This window comes from Taeniopygia guttata, chromosome 3, assembly GCF_048771995.1.
Source record: "Taeniopygia guttata chromosome 3, bTaeGut7.mat, whole genome shotgun sequence".
In the NCBI taxonomy this organism is placed as follows: Eukaryota; Metazoa; Chordata; class Aves; order Passeriformes; family Estrildidae; genus Taeniopygia; species Taeniopygia guttata.
The window spans coordinates 32,697,909-32,723,713 of record NC_133027.1 but is presented as its reverse complement, the minus strand read 5'-3'; the positions used below and the strand labels follow the sequence as shown (position 1 = coordinate 32,723,713).

The window sequence follows — 25,805 nt, the reverse complement described above, 5'->3', positions numbered from 1 at the left end:
CTGTTGTCCTCTAGCTGAGGATCAGATAAGCTCTTGAGAGCAAAATAGATTATTTTTTATCCAAAACAAGCTTTAATAAATGCAAATATAAATCTTTACATAATAATTGTGATAACATGGTTGAGAAAATGTCTTGTTTCTAGGGTTAAAGGCTCCACCTATTGGTAAACTAAAGTGAGAGGAATGTAACATTTTCACATAGAAAACTGCAGGTCTTGCTGACCGTCCTGTGTCTTGCCACATTTTACAAAATTGCTGCCTTGAGTGTTTGTGTGATGTCCAAAATAAAAACTCTGACTTATTTTAGAGGGCTGGGCAGATGTGGCACTCAAAATGATGCACAGCTGAGGGAGGCACTGTGCAGGGAAGTCCTTTCCTGAGACACAAAGGGCTTGGATTTTGCAAGTGATGTCCTTCTTATCCTGGAAATTATTGGTTTTCTATGCAAAAAATTAGCATTAATTCTTCCATGCTAGAAAAATGAGTGGAACTGAACTAACTCAAATACAGTTGCATGGTAACTTCCAGACATTTGTCACCTTCAAGTTTAAACAAATCAGAAACAGAAATATTGATGCGAATATGAAACGCCAATTCTCCAGTATTGGCTTGGGCAATCTCAGCAGTTCAGGTAACATAGTATTTTGAAAGGCTTCAGAGTAATTCCTGGAGTGCAGTGGGAGGATAGAGAGGGAAAAGGATGTCCCCAAGTGGGGCTTGGGGAGAGCAAAGGAAAGGACAGACATTGGGGGGAATCAGGGGGATTTTGGAGACAACTGGGGCCATCATGGGCATGGCTTGGAGCTCTCACTCTGTGCCTTTCATTGCCCACCCACTCTAGTTGCATCACACTCAGAGTTTGGCCACTTCCCTCATTTCCTCTGACAACTCCATTCCAATAATTAGTTGTGCTGGTGTGTGCTTGCTGTAATGCAGTCCTACTGTTCTTGCCCATTCATCAGCCATCAGTAATTTGGATGTGCATTGTGCAGCACAGAGTACTCAAAAACATCGTGTTGAAGCCAACAAAATGCTTGGACAAGAGAAAGCTGTGTATACAGTTTATTAGACATGTACACAGACTTAGGTCTGTTAGTGTCCCACATGCTCCTGTCTCCGCAGAGGAGGCAGAAGGATTGCCTCTGACTTCATCATCCTGGTGGTTACAGCCCTGCTGGCTCCAGCTTGTCTTGATCCATCCTGCTCCTTGTGTGCTCGTTCCTGCCAGAAGGCAGCAAAATCACTGTGGAAAAAAAAAAATGCCCCGGCTGATTTGTTCCTCTTGAAGACAGGGTACTCAGAGCAGAGCCTGAGATGCATCCCTGAAATTCAAGTCAGAAAGTTAGAGCATCTAATTTCAGGTGCTTCTGTTCTTTATATTGCTAATGTAGCATTTGCAAAGAGCAATTTAGACAAGACGAGTTTCACATCTAATGAAGATACCTTTTAGTTTCTAATGGATTTCAACAAATTGGATGATAGTACAGAAGAATCTGTACCTGGAGAAAATAAAATATAACAAACGGGGGGGAAAATGAATAGGAGAACAGTGATATTGATGTCAGAAGTGCCATATTTTTTGTAGCATTCACAGCATTTCTAGATCTTCTATATATTTGGAAATTAAATATCATTAATGAGAAATATTATTTCCTTTATAGAATGGAAATTGAAGCATGCTGGGTTCATGATCCATAGGTCTCTTCTGTCTCTGTTCAGACTTACTAATAGGGTCAGATGATAAGAGAAGAAAGAGGAAAATAAATGCTTTTCCTGTTATTGCCCTTTCATTAGTCACTTTTTTTCCCTCCTAACGCGCTTCCAACAGATCACAAAATAAGTTCTGGTTACAAAAGGAACATGGCAGCTTGATGGCTAGTTGGATCAGTCTGTGGTTTCTGCTTGCTGCTGGGCTTCAGGCCATGTGAAGAATATTGTACAGTTAATGTTGGCTGAGACAAAAATGCTATGACTGGATACAAATGCAAACCAGTGGGTTTAGCCATTGTGAGGCATTGCTGGAGTATGTAGAACATATCCCAACATGCAGAGTCACGTACATATCTTGACAGTCACCCCTTGCCCTGGTGTCTCTTGTGCTGACTGGATCATGACACTGTAATTCTATAAGTGGCAGTAACTGCCCCATGGCTTGATAATATCAAGCAAAGCACTCTTTCACTGTGAAAAGACAAGACAGGGTATCCCAGACTATAATAATTCTGAAAACATCAAGCAGTGTGGAGTTAATACTTCTCAGGGCCTTGCCATGGGAATTTTGCTGGCTGTGGCCCAGACTACAGATAATTAATTATGTCAGTGAAAGGCTCTGGTGGCCTGTTTTCTTCAGAAAAAAGTGACATCATCCATGGAGCGCTCTGGCAATAAAGCAGAACAAAGCTGTGTGGGCAGGAAATAACAGACAGATGTCTTCTAGTGCTCATTTGATCTGTTTCGAGGCTTGCTAGAAGAAGTAATACATTGCTCAGCGCTGCTTCTCCTCAGCTCTGCAATATTTAGCAGGGACTTTTTCAAACATAAGAGGCCAAATTAATTTCTGATGTAATTCTTCTGGAGCTACTTCAGAAGATTTATGCAGTGGCTGAGCTGGTCTATCGTGTGCCTTTTCTCCAGTACTGGTTTTAGAAGAGCTTTCTGAGCTATCACAAGATAAAGCATAATAAAATGAAATACAGTGTATAGCTCCAAAGGCTTCATACAAGGCCAGAAAATTCTGCACAGTGTGGAGAAGACAGGACAGTTCTGTTCAATATCCTCAGGGTCATGAGGGATCATTTGTATTTCTGGATATACATTTCACTTACCCTTTGTACAAAAGCAACAATGGTCACTTTTCATCACTGAAGTAATCTCTACCTCCAGAATACATCGTGTACCTAGACTTGAATACAGAAAAGTTAAAAAAAATTCATGCAAGTGAAATCCACAGTTTCAAGTATTAGGAAATTAAGCTAAGATGAAAGGTGTTAAAAAAACTTTGCCGTACATAAAGTCTTCCTTGCAAAAAAACCCTGATGTATTCATTTTGCTGGTGCAGTCTTACTTTGACTCGAGTGCATAGTTTTGGTGCCACAATATAAGAAAGATATAAAGCTATTAAAGCATGTCCAAAAGACAGCTGTGAACATGGTGAAGGGTTTAGAGGGGAAGCCATAGAGCAGCTGGGGTCCCTTGGTTTGTTCGGTCTGGAGGAGACTGAGAGGAGATCTCACCACAGTTACAACCTCCTCATGAGGGGAAGAGGAGGGGCAGGCACTGATCTCTTCTCTGTGGCAACAGGGACAGGACCTGAGGGAATGGCCTAAAGTTGTGTCAGGGGAGGTTTAGGTTGGATATCAGGAAAAGTTTTTTACCCAGAGGTGGTTGGGCACTGGAACAGGCTCCCCAGGGGAGTGGTCAGAGCACCAAGTCTGACAGAGTTCACGAAGTGTTTGGACAGTGCTCTCAGGCACATGGTGTGATTCTTGGGGCTGTCTTGTGCAGGGCCAGGATTTGGATTTGATGTTCTCTGTGAGTCCCTTCCAACTCAGGACTTCTATGATTCTATGATTTTATGTAATTAGCCAGCATTTTGCATCACTGAGTGAGTGATACAAACAAGGCTACTTCAGATATCTGGTATAGGAGAAAAAAATATTTACTGAATTTTTTAGCAAAAAGGTCTTTATGTGATGCAATATGCAATAGAACATCAAACCTCCCTGCTTTGAAACATGCTTTGTACAACAGAAGGGCTAGAGTGAGCAATCAGGCCTTTAACAAAAATGTCATTCCAGCTGTGAGGAGTAGTTTTTATTATGTTCTGTGTACACATAAATATACTAATATGAGACAAAATTGAGAAAGTACACTTTCCTTTTAATTATTTTTTTCCTCCTAAGATAAGAATGAAGGGAAGTTAATGGACTTAAACAGGGACCAGTGGATTAGTGTTAGGAAAGATTTTCAGATACAGGTGTTTGAGTACCCCTACTTGAAGGTGCTTTCTGTCATTAAAATCAACTAATGGAGCCAGTGATATCCACTTTCTGAGGTCTCTAATGGAACTTTTCAGAAATAAGGCTATTCCTGCCCTGGCAGCAGCACATCATGTTCTGGATAGCACAGAAAGCAGTGTGAGAACATTTTCCTGATCTCCCTCTGGATGCCATGAGTGTGATGTTTATTAACTCTAGGTGAAATATTTGTAAAGCCTACTGGCATTTAGGAAATCAGTCACTGGTAAGACCCCAAAATTACATGGATAACCTGTGACCTTATCTAGTTTCGGATGCTGAACAGAGCAGCTGTTGTGCTATAAATAACCTGAACTGTGTGCAATGCAAGGAACAACAACACAAGTAGAAGTAAAGGTTCCTGTCTGTGGTTTCATAGTTATTTTTTGTCATTAACACTGGCAAGGAAAATACAGCTTTATAAATATTAAACATCTGCTACTTAGTGCACTTCCTTGTGTAGGTATAATAAAGTGTCTTCATAACCAGAAAAGAAATATTCAAAAGCTGGAAATATCAGATTGCCAAAATATTACATAACTGCATTTCTTGTAAACACTACTCCTGCTCCTGAATTTTCAAAACTTCTTTCATCTAATTAAGAGGATTGTTATCATGTTACTGAAATATTGAGATTTCTCTACAGTAGTTAGGTGTAAAGTAGTTAGATGCCTCCAGATGTGGAGCTATGAAGGTAATAGTTACCAGTAACTGATTTTGAGAAAGACAAACTATAAATTTGCAGGAAGGCAACTTAGGAAAAAAATAAAGAGAAAAGTTTAGGACATGTACTGGTAAATGTTCTTGAGTTGGGTTTTACTCCTAGCTGACAGTGATTACTTAGACTCCATCTAACCCATCTTGAATGCAACTGAATTTTTTCCCCAATTTACTAGATGCCTTATATGAAACGAGTTTGATCAGTTCAGTCCCATTTCCCAGGTGACAAATGGCCTGTGGCAAAAATTCTGTGTTTAGTGGGTGCTGAGTTTTGTCAGCAGGCTCATGGGAGAGGCCAAAGACTGTGGGAATGGGCAGAGAGGGCTGTAGTAAATTGGCAGGGCAGGGCATGAGGAAGAAGCACGTCTGAACGCCCAGCTCGTGTAACAGTCTTTCCATTGACCAAGAATCTGGTTGCTAGGCTGCAGGACCCCTTTTACAAGCAGCAGAGTCATGCTATTGTTTCCTAAATGGTTTTAATTTTATGCAGGAACCTCTTTACATCCTTTCTATATCTTTTAAATATTTTACTAGGCATGTAGTAAAGCGAGGTTTGGAACACGGCCCCCTGCTCTGCTCAAATCAGTGAGCAAAAGAAAGTCCTTCTACTTTATTCTGCCAAAAAATGAGTGTTTCAGGGTAGCCCTGTGAGGAATGGGCTCACATCAGCCTTCCATCTGGGCAAGCAGGGTGCCCTCATGAGAGAAGGGAAGCATTGTTTTGGATTTCCCAGGTAGTAACGCAGACCCCATCTCTTTGGTAAGTGCACTCATGAGTGGGGAATAGAGGGGAGAGAAAGGAGAGCAGGCAAAACTTTGTGGGACAGCAGTGCTCCACAGCATCTCAGGCCCTTCATGAGTGTATTCAAGAATTGAGGTCATCAGCCTTTAGATTTTGGCACCTCCACTGAGCATAAAACAGGCTTAGACATAGTTCAACTTTGCTGTTCTTCTATCAGCAGGAGTAACCGAAGGAGTTAAATGAGTACATCTTTAATCTGTCTTTATTCCTCCTACTGCTTAGAAAATCAGATACTTGGGACACTTAATTAATGGAAAAGTCTCTTTATTTTCAAGAACTCACAATCTTAACAGTATAGACAAAAAGGTAGCTCAGTGTTTTCTGTAGGACAATTGAAATAAAGAAAAACTAATAAAAGTAATTTTTTAAAATTACGTATTTTGACTTTAAAGCACTTTTCTGACTAATTGCAGTCTTCTGGACTTTTGCAAATAAGTTTCATTGTGTTACAAGCTGTTGCAATATGTGGTCTTCTCAAGCCTGGATGCTCTTTCTCATCACCGCACCAACAAAACAAAACAAAAGCAGGACTTGAGAGATGATTTTCCTGTGCCAAACATCATGTTCCTTCTACCAAAACAGCTAAAAACTGCTCTCTGTGAGTTATACACAAGTTTACTTGCAGTTTGAAATATCTTCTTTGTGTCTGTCTCCTAGCTTACAATTTACGCAAAACAGCACTGCGCTTTGGGGTGAGGGAGGCATCAGCAGTAGATGCCCATCGTCAGAAACAGCTTGCCAGCAAAGTCCCCTCTTCTTAGCTAGGGCCCCCACTTTGAGTCTCATGCTTCTTCACAGGTATGAATTTTGAAGTAGCCCCAGCGCTCCTCTGCAGGATTACCCTGACTGTTTTCCAAAAATGGTCTGTTTCCTGCAGATCACTATACATTGGAAGAAAACATCTCTATCTGACTTCTCTTCTAGTTGTTTCAAGGGAAAATTGGTCATCTGGAGAAATATGAAATCACAAGATGCACAGGCATGCTGTTTCAGCTCCTTCCCTCTATATTATCCTGAGGAGTTTTAGAGAGACTAACTGGAATTCACAAACCCTGAGGCTGATGGATGTTGCCTGGATGTCTTTTTGACATAGGTTAGCTCCCCTTCAGAATCTCCCTATGGTGGAGCTTGTTTCTGACCAAATAAAAGCAAATTTGTCTCCAGTTTATTATTAGCATTAGCTTCCCTTTTTGGTCCAATGCTTCCTAGCAACCTGTGTGTCTGTTTGTCATTTGTTTTTCACAAACTGTTATCACAACTGAAACAAAGTACTTGGTGAAATTAACCGATACCCTTGAAAAGATAAGGATAGGAGAAATGGCTGAGCCCAGAAAAGGCAAAAGGCAGCCTGCCACATTAACATCATCCAAATCCCAAGGGCCAGCAGAGTGTGGGGTACCCAGGAAGGGGTACAGGAAAGGGCAGTTGACTGTGCCCCCGGGGATGGTGCCGCCCAGCCTGATTCTGGGCTAGGTACCCTCCCCATGGGAGCTAGGCACATCACTGCTTCCCTTTAAAGATGAAGCAATTAATGTTTTTTTTATTTCAAAGTTCTGAACTGAGCTTGGGCTCCTATTTTCCTTCTTGGGGTGTCAGTTCCTCCATTCATCATCATCCACTCCCCTGGCTTGGCTCCCTCTGGCTTGATTCCCTCTGGCTTTTGGTGACCCAAACCTGCAGCATCCAGAAGCCTTTCTTAGTTAGCAGGGACTTCAGGGACTCTTATTCCTACTGTCTTGTGCTAAAGTTGCTCCATTTTAACAGAGTGATGACAGACTAATGAGGCCTGAAGAAAAGTCAGGCAGCACACAACTGAACAGGGCCTGGGCACTTGCTGGGCAGAGCAGCTGCCTCCACCAGCTATTTCTGTATCAAATAACCACTGCAGGGACTGGAGTCCAGCTTTTTGCTCTGCCAATTCACAATATTAACTCCCCAATCCTGAGCTGTTTCTGTCTGCTCTGCCCAGCCCTCTCAGTGTTTAATTATGCCATCCGGGGTCCAACAGCTACAGTGTCAGAGAATGAACTCATCCTCCTCCCCTCCCAAATAGGGTCTGAGGTGTGCCTGTCCCTGAGGAAAGGGCGATGTGGGGCATGAAGCTTTGTATGCTCAGAATCAAAACAACAAGGTGTTTCAACATGATTGGCTGTGTCCCTTGGTGCAGAGGGTAGAAGGGAGCTGCTCCCTCATCCCCATCCCTCTGTGTTGGTGCTCCCTTTGCACAGTGCCCTCCCTCAGCATGCCCGTGGCACAGGGCCCCTGCTGGGAGGCACACAGTGGGATACCAAATTAGCTCACTGGGACAGGATGGAGGTACGGCCTCAGAACTGCCTCTTCCTAAAAGGGATTCTGACAACACATCATAAAATCCGGATATTTAGAAATCCCTCCATGCTCCCATGCTATCCTAATGAACTTTTTAAAAGGTTTTTTCTTCAATACAGAAGCATTGGCCTTCATAGTGATGAAGACACTAAGTCACCTGTTATTTCTACAGGGACAGAGAAGAGTAATACATTCTGAAACCTGTCAAGAACCTGCCTAAAATAACATTTTTTCCTGTAATGAGAGTGGCAGAGTCTCAAGATGTGATGTAGTGAGGTGTACATGCTCTTCTGTCTTTCTCTGGGACTAGGTCACATAATTCAATTAGTTGTAACATCCATGAGTGATGAAGCTTTCCCACTCTCATTTTGAAATAACATGAATACCATTCCAATTTGCATTTTTTATCTTGTGGACAAGTGCAAAGATTTTAGTTAAGGTTACAAAATGTTATACAGTGTAATTGGGCTAGTTCTTAATTAGATGACATGATCTTTGCCTGAAGTTCATTATTTATTTTCATGTTAGACTGTTTTAAATTAAAAAAAAAAAAAAAGGTCATTGCCATTTCCCAAGATTATTTTCTTGCTCATTTTAAAGTCAAGTTAAGTTTTGTTGAGCTGTGGTGCTTCTATGGTTCTGGGTAAAGATTTAAGATTTGCTACAGGAATGAATTGAATGCTGTTATGAACAGCATGGAAAAGCAAGAAAAGTTGGTCAGTTCATACATCTTAAAACAGTCATTGCTTACATAGGGGCAGGATTTGTAAAGGATTTTTTCTTAAATGTCTGAACCTTTCCTTAGTGCTTAATTTACTTCCCAAGCTCACATGGGTTGTCAGAAAGGCAAGCAAGAGGAAAATGCCCATACTCTTCTATTCCCTCATCCATTTGCGCTTGTGGAAAAGGTGTTCTCTAGGGAAATCCAGGAGCTCCCCTTTGCCCACCAAAAACCTGTAGGTTTTACAGTCTCTCCCTGGACTACGACCTCATAAACATGCCTTGAAAGACAAGTGGGTGCCCTGCCCCCATTTTACAGATGTCTTAACAGGTGTTGGCAAGTATCATTAGAAACAGAGCCATAAGTGTTTGTCCACAGCATAGCCCTAAAACGCTCCTTATTCATAGCCAGGTGGCCTTGCAGAGCTGTCTCGTGATGCCCAGATGTTTGCTCATGCTGCTGGAACTGGGGGCTTCCACCTGGAGCAGGGAGCTCCAGGCTGCCCCTGGCCACAGGTGCACCCCTGCTCCCAGCCCCAGCTCCAGCAGCACAGCCATCCTCCATGACTGGGAGGATTACTCAGACTTTCCATGTCTCACTACCTGGGGTCTGCAACATGCCTAGGGTTTTGTTTAAAGGAAAAAAACAAGAAAAAATTATTTTTAAAGTTACTTGAAAAGAGTATTTCGTTGCAAATTCAGTTAGGGAGTGACTAGGAAGTAGCTGTCTGAGAAATATTAGTTCAGCTCACTTGTGCTGCTTGTTCTCCTCATTTCCTCATCCCTTTAGGGAACAGCATGGGCAACAACTGAGGTCCAGTGTATGAAGAATAATGATGTTCCCTGGCTATAGTTGCAACCCAGATAAAAATTCATAGCATTCAAATGTAATGTCATGCAGAAACAGAATAATTCATCCCTTAAAGTACAATATTTGTATTGGACAGACCATGTTTAATCTGAGATCTCCCAAAATTTTTGTATTTGCATTGACAGCCTGTCATTTTTCTAATTTATTTTAGTGTATGCAGTCTGTACATATGAAATGCCCCTATTTTCTCCATGTTCCCTCTTGGTTAATAGGTTGACTCATGGTAGTGATTTGCAATATTACAGGCAAGGGAGGATGTGATCCACATGCTGAAGACAGAGAAAACCAAACCTGAAGTTTTAGAAGCTCATTATGGGTCTGCAACTCCAGAGAATGTGCTTCGAGTGCTACACAGGGATGCCATCCTTGCCCAAGAAAAGTCTGTAGGGGAAGATGTCTACGAGAAACCAATTTCAGAGGTAACAACTTCTTGATTGACAACATTATGTCTGTGCAGGAGGAAACCTAACCAAAAAGTGTTACTCCATATATTCTGGAGGTATGCAAAGCATGTAAGAAGGATAACACAGAATTTGTACACCAAAAATAAAATCTTTTTTCATTCATATGCAGAATAATTTGTAAGTGAAGTCACTGGATTTGAACACAAACCATAAAAAGGTTGTATGCTTCCTAGGGCTGGTGCTGTTAAGCAAGACCTAAACCTTTGGGTGTTAAATTTCTAGTTTTTAAATTAATTTCTACACACTTCAACCTCTACTGCTCAAAGCACTGGTAGCTACTTCTTGATTTTCTTGGCATACTAGAACACTGTCATGAGGGTAGTTAAGAAAAGAAGACCTTTGGAGATTGACTATATTTATGGGATCTTAAATCCATATTCATTTTACATCACTTAAACTCTAGGACTGCAAAGTCAGTTCAGCCCCTAAAGGAGACTTATAGGACTCCTTGCTTTAAAATTTAAGCAATAAATGAATGTCAAGTAGACCTGAGAATTAGGGTAAACCTGAGAATGTCTGAGGCCAGAGTGAATGCCAAAATAAACAGCCATTGCTCCTGTTCATAGTTGCATAACACCCCAGGTCATGAGGAAAGAGCATGCAACAACATAGTTCATCCAATTAGAACATTTAATTTGTTCACCAGGAGTTGTGTCTACCATGGGATATCTTTGTACTGTGTATTCTCATTGAAGCATCTCCTGGAATTTTTGGGATGTTAGTAAATAAGTAAACCAAATCATAGTATGTGGGAGCATACATACAATACTCTCAAACAAGATTAAAAGAGCTTAGCAAGGCTTTTTTCCAAAAAAGCTGATAATTTGACAGGGACCTCAATGTAAAATTTTTGTCATATGCAGATTCACAAGGCTTGTATTGAAATAAAATAGAAAAATTAAGCACAAAAATCTACTCTGAAAACCTGAACCCAACCTGTCTCTTTTATAAAATAAAATGACTTTTTCATATTGACTGCCATGGTCAGCTTTTGGAGAGCAAATTGCCATGGTCCTCCTGCTCTCTTATTTCCCTCAGTTTACTGAGATATGCTGTGAAACAACAGCAGCCCAGGACAGCTGGAGCTGGGGAAGATGAGATTCTCACAGGATAAGGGTTGGGAGTGGGCAGAGCAGGCTCTGCCAACCACCGTGCCAGGGGCAGGCAAGCAGACAAGTACCAAAGCTGAGGGCTGCTTTGGCAGGGAGGAGGCTGGAGCTGGTCATCTGCAGCCAGGAAAAAGCAAAAGAAACAACATGAGTAGCTGTGGTGGATTTAAAAATTGCCCTGGCAGTTTTTTAGACACACCTCCCTGGTTTTAATGGTTGTTTAAATAATAGTTGGCATATTAAATTAATAAAAAAAATGCAGAAGACAAAATGGGTAAAGGGCTGTGAATAAATAAAGAGAATTTATGTCAAAAAACAGGCTGAAGTGAAACTCCTAAGGTTTATATTTAATTGTATTTGGCAATGTAAAACTGAATCTGGACAGAATCTAAATAATTTGGATCTTTTATCTCAGCAGACTTATAGGTGTATTAAAGACACATAACTCAAATTTCAGCCTTCAGATTACATTTTATGCTCCACATGGAAGTGTCTAGTCCCTATACAGGTGTGTGAATTCAGGCTCCCAGGCTCTAAGTTCTGAGCTACATCTTTTTCCTAGTGAAATGAAGAAAGTGTGCATAGCACCTCACCACAAGAGGAAATATGGCACTGCAACAATATTATTTGTTACCCTAAAACTAAGTGAAATTCTGCCCTTTGTGTATCTGAAAACTGTGCAAATGTTTATTGCTAATATGTCATCCAAAAAAAGAATTACTTTCACAGGGCAGTTATTCTTATTTCTAGCCACTGCTTTATGTAAAACCCAAGATATATAATTACAGAACTTGCATTTACCGAACACAACATCGTTGGTCAATAAACTAGATGAAGTAAGCAAGGAGACCTTTAAAACAGTCTGTTCTCCCTTCCTACAATTCAGCTGGACAGACTTGAAGAAAAGCAGAAAGAGACATACCGGCGCATGCTGGAACAGCTCCTGTTGGCAGAGAAGTGCCATCGCCGCACCGTGTACGAGCTAGAGAATGAGAAACATAAACATACAGATTACATGAACAAGAGCGATGACTTTACCAACCTCTTGGAACAGGAGCGGGAGAGGTGAGTAAAAGACTACCCACAGTGTCCCAGTGCTTGTCCCTTCAGCAGTGACATGGCCTGGTATTTTCTGTATTTAAATGACATTAAACTTACATGTAAAACATCTGTAAGTGTTAGTCCACTCCTGTCATTTGTAAGTGCATTACTGTGCAAGTCTGGAGCTGGAGGAATACCATTGAATGTTCCTGTAGTGTGAGCTTGACTTAAAAAACAAATTTGTTCTGAATTAGTCATGCCCGTTTTGGGTTCACCTCCAGGTAGCTTTTGATCAGATGTTATTTATGTTGGCTAAGTTTGGGACTGGCTTGCTTAGCTAAGTGCTAAGTTCTGTGAAGGACAGAGCACTGTTGTCACAGCAGGAGGGCAGGGTAAGGAAAACCACAACACACATCAGGATACTGGCACACAGGTGGTGAGACTCTGCCATACCCTTTGCATTTATGCTTTCAAAGTCACAAACAATTTGCATTCTGTTTCACATTTTGATGACCCATGCCTCAGGCAAGTTATCTGGAAGAAAATATTATCGTGCATTACAAAATGTGCCCAGCCTGTGATGGGCAATCTACGGTGTTTATCTCATAGTCTCATACACACCACATTTCTTTTTTTGGAGTGTTTATCCTGCTTTGTGGACGAGTAATTTGTTCTCTGTGTCTCTAAGAAAAGAAAGATCACCTACCTTAGCTGAAGACTGAGCACTCAGTAACAGCCTCAGGTTTTCAGTATGAAATTTTTGTGCTTATACCAAACTGCTTGAAATCAATCCATGTTGTTTTGTTTGGGTTTTTTGTTTTGTTTTGGGTTTGGTTTTTTTTAAGGCTCTAAGAAAAATACTTAAGGCAAGTTCAAAGAATAAATGCTCTTGAGGAAACCACAGGCTTGTGGCAGACATTTGCAAAAAGCCAGGAGCAGAAATGTTTAGTGTATTTCCTGAACTCAGTTCAGTGCCAACTTTGAGTAGGTGGCATATGAGCTACAGTGACCGTATTTCCTGGTTTAATAGGTTTTGGTTTTGTTCTGTCTTTACTTTCCTTAGTTTGATTGGCAAACTTTAAAGAACAAAAATGCTTCTGCATCTTTGCATATTGATTCTCACAGTAGAAAAGGACAAATGTAAAAATATATTAAAAAATTTGTTTTAAGAAATAAAAGATGTATTTTCAACTAAGGACAAACTTCACATCTGATTCTATAGAAGACATTTTGTCTTTATGATAAATATCAGGTATGTGTGGACATGCAGCCACTAAAATTCTACAAAAGTGGTATTAAAATACCATTTACATTTGTCCTTACATTTTAATAGTAACATTAATTTGACAATTGTTGCCTTCTTATTTTTCCCTCTCAATGTGTGAAAGCCACTAAAGTCTACTATTATGACGTGGGTTTGATTGACTTCCTTTAATGAAGTGATTAAAGAGCTTTTTGTCAAGATATCATGTCCCATATTCGTGGGCATTTTCTCTTACCCCTCCTGCTTTCTCAAACTTCAAGTTTTCTACATTCTACAATTTTTGGGAAAACAGCAGTAAGAAAAGGAAAATTTGAATTTTAATTTCTCTTAAAAGCAGATCTTTAAGAGCAACTAAATCCACTGGCTTTATTCAGCAGTGCCTCTGTACTGGTAGCTGCAGGGGAATAATTGCAGTGCTGAAGCCCTTTTGATTTATGTTGAGTAACACTAGAAATCTGATGTTTGCTATTTAATCCATTTTGTTTGTCTATGACACTAATTTGTTTCAAGATAGTAGTGACCAAGCAGAAAGAACATGACATGCAGCTAAACATAGAAAAACAAGATGCATGTACCTCCCTCTTCAGTTCCTCCTCTTAGATCACTTTCAGAGCAGATTAGCAAAATCAGGATGGGCTGGAAAACACTCAATAAGCATAAAGTCTTAAACAATCTCAATTTCTTACCTTTATTTTCTGAGTGCACATGAAACTGAGGCTGCACCCACATCTTTGTAGGTATTAAAAACTATAAGTAGTATTGTTTCAGGGTTATATTCACAAAGAAAGAGAGGGTGATAGGATGACTTCTTAGGAAGACCCCAGAATGGCTATAGATTTTGTCAAAAAGAAAGAATTTGAAGTGGAAACAATAAATTGCAACAGATTAAAGTATACAAGAAACTCATACTCAATTTACATATTGGGAGAGAGAACTGACCTGCCCAAAGGCATTTTTTAAGGTCCTGCATAGGCATTATTAAGTACCACTATAGAATTCATTTTACAGTGGTACTTTGAGGGTTATTTTATTAAGAGCTGAACAGACTTGTAGTCTCCATGAAAACAAAAAGGGACACAGAGTTGAACTTTGCCCGTCAGCCACTCTGCTGCACTCACAGTTATAATGTTAATGAGACAGGGTGAGCCAGAGGAAGAACAGTGCTGCAGGATGGCCATCTCACAGCAGTCTGCTACAATGAGAGGAGTAATCATTTCTATACTGGATCTAAGTAATTTCAGTAGTTTCTTTTCTCACAGTATTTTATCAACCTTCCCTAACCATTGTTGTCTACATCAACTTTCACAGGCCATCTGCTTTCGCTGTCTCACGAAAGTTTGAACAAAGCAAAAAGGGAATTCTTTAAGAAAGAAATATGCTTCAGTTCTAATGTATGTCTAACACTCTCTTAATGTATTTACTTTGGAATATTTTTTACATGCGCTTTCATACATTATCGGTAATCCATCTACAACAACATGATATGAAAGCAAACAGTTCCTATGAGTGACTAATTATTAGGCCAGACTCATAGAGGAAGGATGTAACAGGAAAACATGATTTCTCAAAAATAATGACACATGAAAAGTATAAAAGAGAGAAAATTGTTCACTGGGATTTCAAAATATAGACAGCTGGGGATGTGGGGCTAAACAGAGAAGGCTGAAGGGCCTCACTGTTGCTGTTGGCTCTGCAAGACCAAGTGCAACTGACCTGAAGAAAGATTGTGGAAAAGGTTTGCATGTTACAGGAAAAGAGTAGTGATGACTATTTGCCAGGTGGAGATGATAGAAATCTGGTACTTTTAGTGGAAGGTGCTTCTACAGACATGGTGGCTGAAGTGTTTTAAAAATTCCCCTATAGTATGCTGTAATAGTATTTAAAGATGGACTTATTAATGATGATGTCCATAGTTATGGACAGTATTTTCTATTTTTCTATGCAATCAAATTTCCCTTTTCAACACTTGCCCACCTCAGCTGCTGTACCTCTAACATCAAGTTGTGCTTGGGTATCCCCGATTCTAGGGAATGCAGAAGCAGACATCTTCCTGGAGCCTCTGAGGAGGCTGAGGAATATGGAGAAGAGCTGAAGGCTCCCAGGCCCCCCTCAAAGACTTGGATGATAGAAAGTGGTAAAAGGAGTCTCTGATCTGAGAAGTGGAGGATGAAGGGTCTGGTCAGAACTGCATTGATGCTGGGCTTGCAGTGGGCACTTGGAGACCAGCACAGCAGGCATCAGAAGCCTCAGGGATAAAATTAAGTTTTCCCAGCACAGGCACCCTCATGAGCTTCAGCAGTGCTTTGGGGAGGAGCTGCTGGCATGACTTTGGCTGAGCTGGGCACAGCTAAACCAGCTATTGGTACTTCATGATCCCAAAAATTCTTGCATAAAGCAGGCTTAACATGAAATGATACTTAGCTGTTCTCTATGCTGCCTAGTCCCAGCCATCTTGCCTTCCCTTTTAGGGAACTGGGCACAGGGCTGGGGGGAAATCTTTAGTTTATCAATTGTAAACTTTTTCATTTGATCAGCAGGGCTTTTATTCCTGGGGGAAAAGGGTAGAGCTCTTTGTAATCTCAGCATTTCTTTGACGTTTTGATTAACCTAGATGAGGTTTATAATGCTGACATTTTTAGAGGTCCTAATCTCTGGAATTTTTTTTCTTGTGCCCGTATTTTAATCCTGTTGGTTGACAGCACATTTTGCTGCTATTAAAAGCACTGGAAAGCTTCCACTGATTTTAAAGGTTCAGAAAGAGGCTTGAGGTGAGGACCACTGAGCCAGTCCTGCCACCCAGGATGGATAGAAGAAATAGCCTGAAAGCCTGCAAAAATAAGAGTAGGAGGGAATTTCTTTTATATGGTTGAGATGTGGGTTGCTGAACAGAGGGTGTATGTGGCAGAAAGGCTCTGTTGGAGCTCTGTTATGGGGGATCCATGCGACTGCTTTGTGCATAATTTGATAATTTCCAGCATGATTCCTGAGACTGCTGAGACTCTGTCACCCCACCACACAGTGATCAGGAAATATACACCCAGTATCTCAGTGTTGTCTGTGCTAAAGGACAGATATGTTTTATTGTAAGACTTCACTGAAGTAATGAGGATTTAATATTGGTTCTTGCTTACTTCAGTGCTTCAAATTATTCTTTACAACCACTGCGAGTGTTCTCAGTGCACTGAAGCATTTCATGTTTTCCTCAAAGGCAAGGCTGAGGATTCAGTCTGTACTTGCTAAGCATTGCCCTGCTAAATCTGGTTTTAGTTAAACCCTCTTTTTGAAGTACATGGCCATAATTAGATCTGCCTAGAGGAGACAGCAAGACTGTGACCCCAGCTCTTTCCTCCACAAAGTTCCCTTTCAGTCTTCACGTAAAATTGTCTCCACTTTGCCTTCCCCACTGCAGCACCCCCAGCAAGGAATGCACTGGCAAGGCCCTCGGAGGTCTGTGATAATACATTCCTCTGGACTTCAGTCATGCTGGCACTGAGGTGCTCTTGGCTGCTCTGCTGGTGATGTAATTCTGGGCCCACATCACCTGCAAAGGGAACTGATCTGTGAGCTATAAAGCACACAGCCCTCTTGAAACAAAAATGGGAGTGTTGATGTTAACAAGTTTTCAAACTCCCTTTTTTCCTCGTTTTGCATTTCTGCTTTTATTACCAAAGCTTCCCTTCTCCCTTTTCCCACGAGACGGCAGCACCAAGCCTTTCACTGGGAAGTGTTTCCTTTTTGTTTCCCTGTGTTTCATGGATCCAAGCAAGTGTAAAGGCTGGAGTGTGATATAGATTGGAGATTTTATGTGTGTTGCCTTTCCAGTTTGTGTTTTCCCTCAATTTTTATGAAGTCTGTAAAATAAAGGAGCTGGCAGGAAGACAGCAGGGCAGAGTATCCATCAGTCAATTACTTGTTTAGAGAACAATCAAGCCAAAAATATGAAGTGTTCAGGACTAATAAATTTCTGTGACTTACCACCATAAAGCCAAATTCTGTGTTAAGAATAGGCCCATACAGAAGTATTGGGGTGAGGTATAAGATCCAAACATATAACACAGATTTTGGCCTGTAAACTGTAATCTGTTGGTGATTCCTCTAAAGTCTGGAAATTAGGTTACGTTACAGAAATATTTTTGCTATCTTTTTTTCTTTTTTTCCCCCAAGAGTTTTTAGCCATATTTGTACTCTGGCTTTTTTTCTCATATGGAGATTGTTTCTGTGTCCTGGTTCCCAAATTGTGACCAAAAAAAAAGGAAAAGCCATCCCAAAGGGACTTCACCATTGCCTACAGCTGTTACTCATCTTACCACACATTACTGGCCTTACTAGGACACTGAGTCACTCTGTCTACTTTTCAGTAAGTGCACCTCTAAACTTTTAATATTATAATGTAGAAGACAAGGGCAGCAGTGCATTTTTGCTCTTTTCTTTTCAGGTTGACATGCTATTGGTATGGTTTGGAAAAGCTGGTTATTTTCTGTCAATGTAATATATTCACAGGGTCACAGATCAGAAATTCTGGGGTACTCTATTAAAAGAAATGAATTAAAAATCCTGGCAATGACAAATACAATTTCTGCACAGTTAAGTAAATCTGAAGGTCATCCATTTTGCATGTCCTGTTTTACAGCTCTAGCTGACTGCAAGGCAGTGACGACTCAAAGTTTATGTTTTAACTAATGAATCTGGTCCCAGCTTCCAACAATGTGCTTCCAAAGGTAATTTGAAAATGAAAGAACAAACAGTTACATCTGACTGTGGAGAAACAATAAGAAAGTATTGCAAGTCTTACACAATGGGAGCTGGGACTAATCCAAATCCGTCTCTTTACACTTGGATTGTCCTCAAAACTGTCCAGTCTTTCAGTCACTTCTGGGATTATATAAAATGGCATCATGTGTTGTTTCAGCTACTTTTCCAAAATTTTTTCTAAGTAGGCATCAGCTTCACAGCCCTTGAGAGAGAATTATTATACAAAACTATATGTACTTCATTATTCCTAGCAAGTTTGCTTGCTAAAATCATCAATTCAAATGCTCCCATGGTCAGACGGGGGGAAAAAATTACTTCATTCAAAATCTACTCACGAACTCAAACTCTGTCCAGGGTGCAATAGGTAACAATTTTAACATTTAAGAGGCCTTTGGCATGTTTCAGAGTTATTATACTACTGAAATAAATATCATTTCACAGCTCTGCTGAGGCCATCTTTTTAAGTTGTCGTTTTTTAGGCAAAGAAAACAAGAATTGAATCAGGGTCATGTAGGGAAAATTGCTTCCTCATTCAGAAAGATTAGAAACAGGTTTCAGTTGAAATGCTAGGTTTCAGTGAATTTCTAAAAAACTTAAATAGATACCATTTATTTACAAGTATAAATATATAATAGGCTCTTGAGCTTGAACATGTTGGATATTTGCTTTATGTTTAAATGAAAGTTTACCTGTGCAGAGATGCACAGTCTAATTAGTGAAGTATATGACCTACTGCCCTAATGCCCTACTAATATCCAAGACCTGTTCTGCATGGCCTGATAACTTCTCTAAGTTGTATGAAGAACCTCAAAACATCATCTGACTAGGGGGTTATTCTGATTAGTGAGCCTATATGGAAGCTTTCCTAACCCTAAACAGATGTACTGCTTTTTCCATCTTCTTTCCCCAAAAGGGTGCTAAGTCATGCATCTCTTCTCATTCCTGCAGTATCTCCAGCAGCAGTGGAGATTAGAAATAATGAGTTTTATATTTGCATCATTTCAATTTTCATTTCTTTTTAAGGCTTGTATATGAAGAAATCTTAAGGCAGAAATAAAACATCCAGGGGGTGCAAACATTCAGACAAAGCGTTCTTGTGAAATTTGCCAAGGCCTGTGCAAATGTGAGGCCAGAGAAATGCAAAATGTATAATTCACTTGTAATGTACCTGAGTAGGTGCCTGACTATAATATTGTGTTGCTATAGGTAGTATTTCAACTGACTTTAAAAACTCATTAAGACATACCATTTTGGATGTAAGACTATTATTAATATCAACAAAGAAGATCTGGTGACCTAATTCACAAGACCAGCTAGTCAAAAAAACAAATCAAATAACCCTGTGATTATGCCACTCACCTGGACCATGATAGACTTTTAATCCTTCTGTCAACTTGTTGGGACCTGAATCCACCTTTCAGAGGAGGCCTTCCTGGTCACATCACTGATTCCTTGGGACATCTGTTCCCATTCTTCCTGTGAAAGTTTGTTCTATTTTAATTGTTCTATTTAAGTCACTTATATAACTTGGGGTTTGTTTCACCAAAGAGATGAAAATCTTCTTGTACATCAGGGCCTGAGTATCCAAATTTCCCAGACAGAGGCATTCACTGGTCCAGGCAGATCACTTCTGAAAATGAGAGGATTTTTCACTTGTTGGTTTGGTGAATTGGGCCAAGCTACAGTCCTTTCTACCCCCTGCTTTTCTCAAAAGGAAAAAAGTGGAAATTAAATTACTGATCTGAAACAAACAAATGTTTCACTGAAATCCACATGAAACACTTTTCTAACTTGAATGAGAGAAAAAAATTAAGCTTTTTTAAATTTTTTTGTTGTTGTTTAGCTCTGAAACTGAAAAATCAATTACTCACACAGCTTTGTTATGCAGTTGCTTATGTTAGGGAATGATTAATAGTAACGTAGCTGATCATGTAATGCCTTAATGAGGAAAGATAAAGAAATGAGCAGAAAATGAGGTTAAATTATAGCGCAATGACAGCAATGTTTTTCTGATGATAGCAATTATGTCATAGCTGAAAAAGTATCTCTTGGTGACAAGTGCATATATCATAGAATGAAAGTTCCTGTACAATTCCATTTAAAAAGTTCATTTTCAGACGAACTAGAAAGGGATAGATGTATTCCCTTTCATCATTTAAATGTCAGGCTTTTCCTAGATGACTTAACTTGTTTTAAAATTATGCATAGCTTTCAACATTTTTTCATTTTGAAAATTACTGCCTGGGATACAGGCGTGGTTTCCAAAAGCAGCAGGGGCAGAGCGGTGTCCTTAGCAGCGAAAGGCAGGCGGGCGGTGTGGAGTGGAGGACAGCTCATGTGAGACGGGCACAGCTTATCCTGCAGGAGAGGAGAGCCTGTCCTGCTTTCACTGCTGTCCTATGGTTTGTCACTGTTTCATGTCCTCCTACTGACAGAACAGGTGCTGTCGCTCCAACTCGCTTTCAGTGACAAGCACCATTGCCTTGCACCAACCATTAGCACACCCAAGCTTTCCACAACCATCTTCTTCAGGTCTTAGGAAATAATTAATCCCGATGCTGGATTTTATGAGCACAAAGCTGGCATTGTTGCAATTCCTTTGAAGTCAGTAGAGCTCTTCTTGATTAATGGGATTAATAGAATCAGAGTAGGAATTCCGAAATGTGTGTATGCTTGTACCTGTAGAAGTCTATACATGCATATATAAATGTGTTACGTACAGCAGTTTCTTGGGTGCAATTATAGCTTCTGCATGGGAGTCTGTGCTCCAGAAAATTAACTTGTCAGCAATACATATTTCCTGTAAAATAATATTTTTATATAACTTAGATATGCATTTTGGTTCATCATAGTAATTGTAATAACAATAGTAATAATAACAACAATAACAAGAACAACAACAACATCAATAATAATAGCAATAGTTTTAATAACTATAATTTTTGATATAACTTCCACAGCCAAATTACGCCTTTGTGTTATGAATTATTTTTGGTCAGTATTGCCCACTGATTCTACCAAGGAGGCTGTAAGCTTTTGCCTCCTTGTGCCTGAGGCATCATTTGCACTTATGTCACTAGAAGATTTTAAAAAACAATAGTGATTTCTAAGTGAGGATGCTCAGTGGAAGTCAACAGCTAACGACTGAATAACTGATTAGAGAGCAACAGGGCCAGACTGCTTAAGCCCTGCAGTTATTCAGAGGACAATACAGACATGGAAGAAAGTAATTTGAAGACAAAGGCAAGCACAGCACCTTCTAATTCCCACCTACTGTATGAAATAGGCCCAGTTTCTTCTTGCTTGCTCTCCATCTCAGAACGTGAGTTTTCCCTGTCCTTTTTTTTTTGCTGTTCATATACTCAACAGGCTACAGTCAGGACATGATCATGGAAATGGGTAGTGCAAACTAGAAGTATTTCAGACTGAGGGGAGAAAGAAAACCACACTTTTTTTTTTTTTTTTTTTTTTTTTTTTGTGGCAAGGGATGCACAGGGGCTGGTGCAAGTAAGTGTTTCTTCGAATGGAAGCACTGACAGCTCCTGCTCTTGTGCAAGGGCTGTGGTCAGCCCATGTCTCTCTCATCCTCAGAACAAGGCCCTTGCTTTTAAGGACTTTTATGTACTTCATAAGACCGAAATAATCTCAGGTGAAGAATGATGCTCAGTCCAGGCAAGAGGACGGGACTACCAAGGATGTGCAACAGCAAATCTGGACAACCAAAATACAGACCTGTTCAAAAACCAGATGCCTGTGACCTTTCATATTTATATGTGTACTGGTTGAGTATTTTTTGTTTGGGTTGTTTGGGTTTTTCATTTGTTTTTGTTTGTTTTCTTTTCCTTTTAAAATGCTCTATTAATTGCATTCCAGATATTTATGGGAGTCTTTTTTGGATTCTGCTGTAAGTAACTAGAAGTAAAAGGTTAAAATAGCAGGCTCAAACCTCAGGTGAGTCTAGGCCCTGTGTGTTGGCTTGGGACGGGAGCTGTGGGGACAGACTCTTCTCTAATTGTCCCTCAATAGACACAAATCTAATGCAATCAGCAAACCTTAGAATTGCATGAGCTGTAGTAAATAGCTATGTGGTAATCAAAAAGCTTTGTTTAGGTGCAGGGGGGTTTATTTGGTGTTTTTTCACAGTTGTGATGGGTTTGTTGTTTGGTTCTTTTTTTTTTTTGTTTTTTGAGGGGAGATATGCCCATTTGTGCTGCAACTCCTTTTTGCACAGGTAAAAATCACTATCAAATGTGGGGCTGTGGGATGGATGTGGTAGGCAAGTGTGTGCTCCTTTGTGTTCAGGGCAAGAGCTGAGGAGCCTGGCATGAAAAATAATGGAAATACCTTCACAGCCTTTCAGACTGAGAGCTGGGACATGACATATTAGGATGTGGTGTGACACCCAGGATTACTTGATGCTGATGTTATTAAAATCTATCAGTCCCTCTCTAGATCATAAAAGCAGCTGCTGGCTGCTTTTTACAGAGTTTGAAAATTTTTCTTAGGATTCATTATTTGCTAAATCATTGATAATATAATGCTCACAAGGACGTAATTTAAAATTCAAGAAGGAATCTTCATAAGATTATTTTTCTCTGATTTTATAGGTGTGCATCGTATTATTCTTATGTCATTGTGACAAAAGTGGCTGAATATGATATGAACAAATGCACACAAAGGCTGTATTTCTAAAAAAGTCTGAGATCCTACATTGACAGACATGAGTTTTTATACTGACTCCACTTGAATAGTTACTTGCTCTCAAGCTGCATTGCTGCTGTACAGCTGTGTTAGCTTCTCCATGCTTGACTAGCCCAGTGTGTGCAATTATATTAATGATGCTATTTCCTAAATCCAGATTTTAAATTTTGTCACTCTTCTTTTTTTTTGGTGCACTTTCCAATGTTTGTGACCCTCTCGTGGTGGACTCCAGACACTCCATCACTTGTATGGTTTGATGCTAAAATGAAGCAGGAATTCTTTGAATTCTGTTTTCTCTCATTTTTCCTGCTCACTAGTTTTACTCACCCTATCAAATTCTGTATTCCAGTGGTGTATCAAATGCAGAGCAGTGAGGTAGAAACCTTTAGTTTTAGGTGTAGGACCCAAGTGCCTTTCAATCCTAGTGAGTTACTGGGTTACCTTGCTTGAAAGAAGGGTCAGTGTGAAGAAACATAAAAGAAAGTCCAGGAGAGATCAGCAGGAATGAGAGCAATGTGACAAGAACTGAACTGATGGGCTTGGATTGTTAAAAATGAGGAATAGCAAAGAGACAGGTTGAGGCCAACAGAACAAAAGCAACATAAAGGAGAAAATCAATCAGGATTAATTTCACACCGTGGACCCTGTTGGAGAAAAAGAGTCCAAGACACTCCCAAAAGACAAATTTTCTCTGGGTAAACTAATAATAGGCATGGTTCTCCCTGCTTTTAAAGACTTGAGCTCATTCTTCCACCTAATTTTTCCCCATGAACACCTAGCACCTCAAAAGCAAGTAACTTAGAAGAACAAAGGTGGAGCCCAGAGCAGGCAGACAGTGCTAGTGAGGTGCTCTGACAGAGCACAGGTGGGTGAAGCAGCCAGCACTAACAATGGTGGGTGCACACAGGGCAGCAAGTGGCAATCTGCCAAGTGTCCTCATCTAAGCTCCCAGACACCTTTTCCCTTGGCTCCCAAGACACTCTTGTTGAAGGGAACAACAGGCTTCTATGAGACTCCTGGTGCTTATTCCCAAAGTATGACCAAATCATACTATGAAGCAATAACTATGGTGTAGGCAGGTCTTGCTTCAGCTGTAATCACTTTTACTTAAAAGAATCCCAGCGCTATTGAAGATACTGAGCTTTCCACTTATCAAAAGAATACACACAAGCGCTAAGAAAATAGAAAACCAAAAGGAAGGGGGTAGAGTGCAACAGGGGAAAAAAAAGCCAGAAATGCTTTTGTTAAACTTTTGAATCATGTTTCGACAAAACACAGCAGATCCCAACATAGGGGGATTTTCAGGCTGTAATAAACAAAAAAATAATTTAAAACATAGACAGCACAACTTATTCTGAAGGATCTGAGGAGTAATAAAACAGCCTGTGTGCAAACGTGTGTGTGTACACAGTTTCTTTAACAGCTGCATGGAACAACCTGTTTTAAATAAGAACAAAGGTGAACAAAGCCAGTTGTCAGGGCAGCTCACCAAATGGAAGTTTTTTAATGTGCATGACGTATGCCATATAAAGTGTATTGCCTGAGATACAACAGCACAGAGTCCAACTTGAAGTATTTTTCTCAGGCTTTTCCTGAAAAAGCCTGAAACATGAAAGTCATGTTTCAAGAATTTACTGCATTTATCTTCATTATTTATTTCTCTTCTCCAGAAGGCCCAATGGATCACTTTGCTCACTATATCTTCAGCAGCAAATTAAAATCAGCCTTTTCCCTCTATAAACATTCAACATTTTCTTGTTCTACCAAGATGTCACTCAATCAATTTGTATCTGTTGCACTCAGAGCAGACAACTGTAAGCAGAAAGCGGAGGTCAGGTCTGAATTACCAAATGAGTTTGACTTAACCAAGAGAAGGGGGAAAAAGGAAAACAAAATAGTGATGGAAGTTTTTCACTGCTTTGAAGCTTTTGTGAACAAAAAAGAAAAAAGTCTGGCAAGCACACAGTGTACCTTTTCATGTATGTAAGTAAACACAAATTTAGGAAAAGCTTTGCTTTGCACAAACAGAAATTTCTGGGCTTTTTGTAACATGTTCGAGAACTTGGAGAGAGTTGCAAGCTTTCTGCCTTCACTATAAATGTTACACGTGTTTCTGCACTAAAGGTAAAGAGGCAACTGAGAGCAGGGGCAGTCTGCTGGGAAGGTTACAAAGCTCTGTTTAAAGAGAATTTTATAATCAGGCAATAATTTGTTACAAGTCTCAAAGATCCACAAGAGGAATCTACTGCTGCATAGTTAGGAGGTTTTTAAAGAGAGCAGCTTTCCACAGAAATGTGTAGTCTAATAGCACATCATTAATTTTTTATTTCCAATTCCATCTTTTGCTTCTCAGTTACTCTCCTCTGTAGTAGGCAATTGTGCCAGATGCAAAGTATAATTTCTGACTTTCAGAGATGAGCTGAAATTTGGGATTCCTATCTATTCCCTCTGCTGCTTTTATTTCTTGTTGTTTTTCTTATCTGCTCTCACAATGTTGCAAGTGCTGCTTTACTCAGGAATGTGTTTCTTGAACTACTTCATCCCAATTAAATTGTGAACAAAAAAAAATTCATGAACAGGTTAAATTTTCCCAGCCTTTAAAGTGACTTGAAGTTGAAGTACTCTTGAGAAATAACAACCTATGGAGTACCTTTCTATTTTTATATAGACACAATGTGATTTCTAAGCAGTAAAAGAAAAGCTGTAAATATTAAAGGCCTGCTTGACCTTAGCTGTGACATCCTACCTGATACCCCTATAGGTCTGGTTACTGGTGTAGTGGTGGGTACCAGAGTAGGTGAAATAGTGATGGGAGAATACTTTAATTGTGAAATCTCATGGTGGTACAGACTTAACCAGTGCAGGTGTGTAGGCTCACCACTACTACACTGCACTTTCTCTAACATCCTCTTGACATCCCTGACCTTTCTGCTCAGAGCTCAGACCATGAATATACAGATGAGGGAACATGTGTCGCTTGCAATTCCAGCCTGGTCCAAGCATGGCAACACAGACAAA

The 25,805-nt window shown here is 40.0% G+C and overlaps 1 protein-coding gene across 7 annotated transcripts in view; it reads left to right on the top strand.

The window, feature by feature from the left end:
* Positions 1 to 25,805, top strand: part of FILIP1 (filamin A interacting protein 1) — a 117,041-nt gene that overhangs the window by 65,005 nt on the left and 26,231 nt on the right. For all 7 annotated transcript variants that reach the window (XM_072926582.1, XM_072926577.1, XM_072926580.1 and 4 more), the window contains 2 exons: positions 9,702 to 9,875; positions 11,916 to 12,094. In XM_072926582.1, coding sequence (XP_072782683.1) covers positions 9,702 to 9,875; positions 11,916 to 12,094 — 353 coding nt within the window. The remainder of the gene's footprint in view (positions 1 to 9,701; positions 9,876 to 11,915; positions 12,095 to 25,805) is intronic.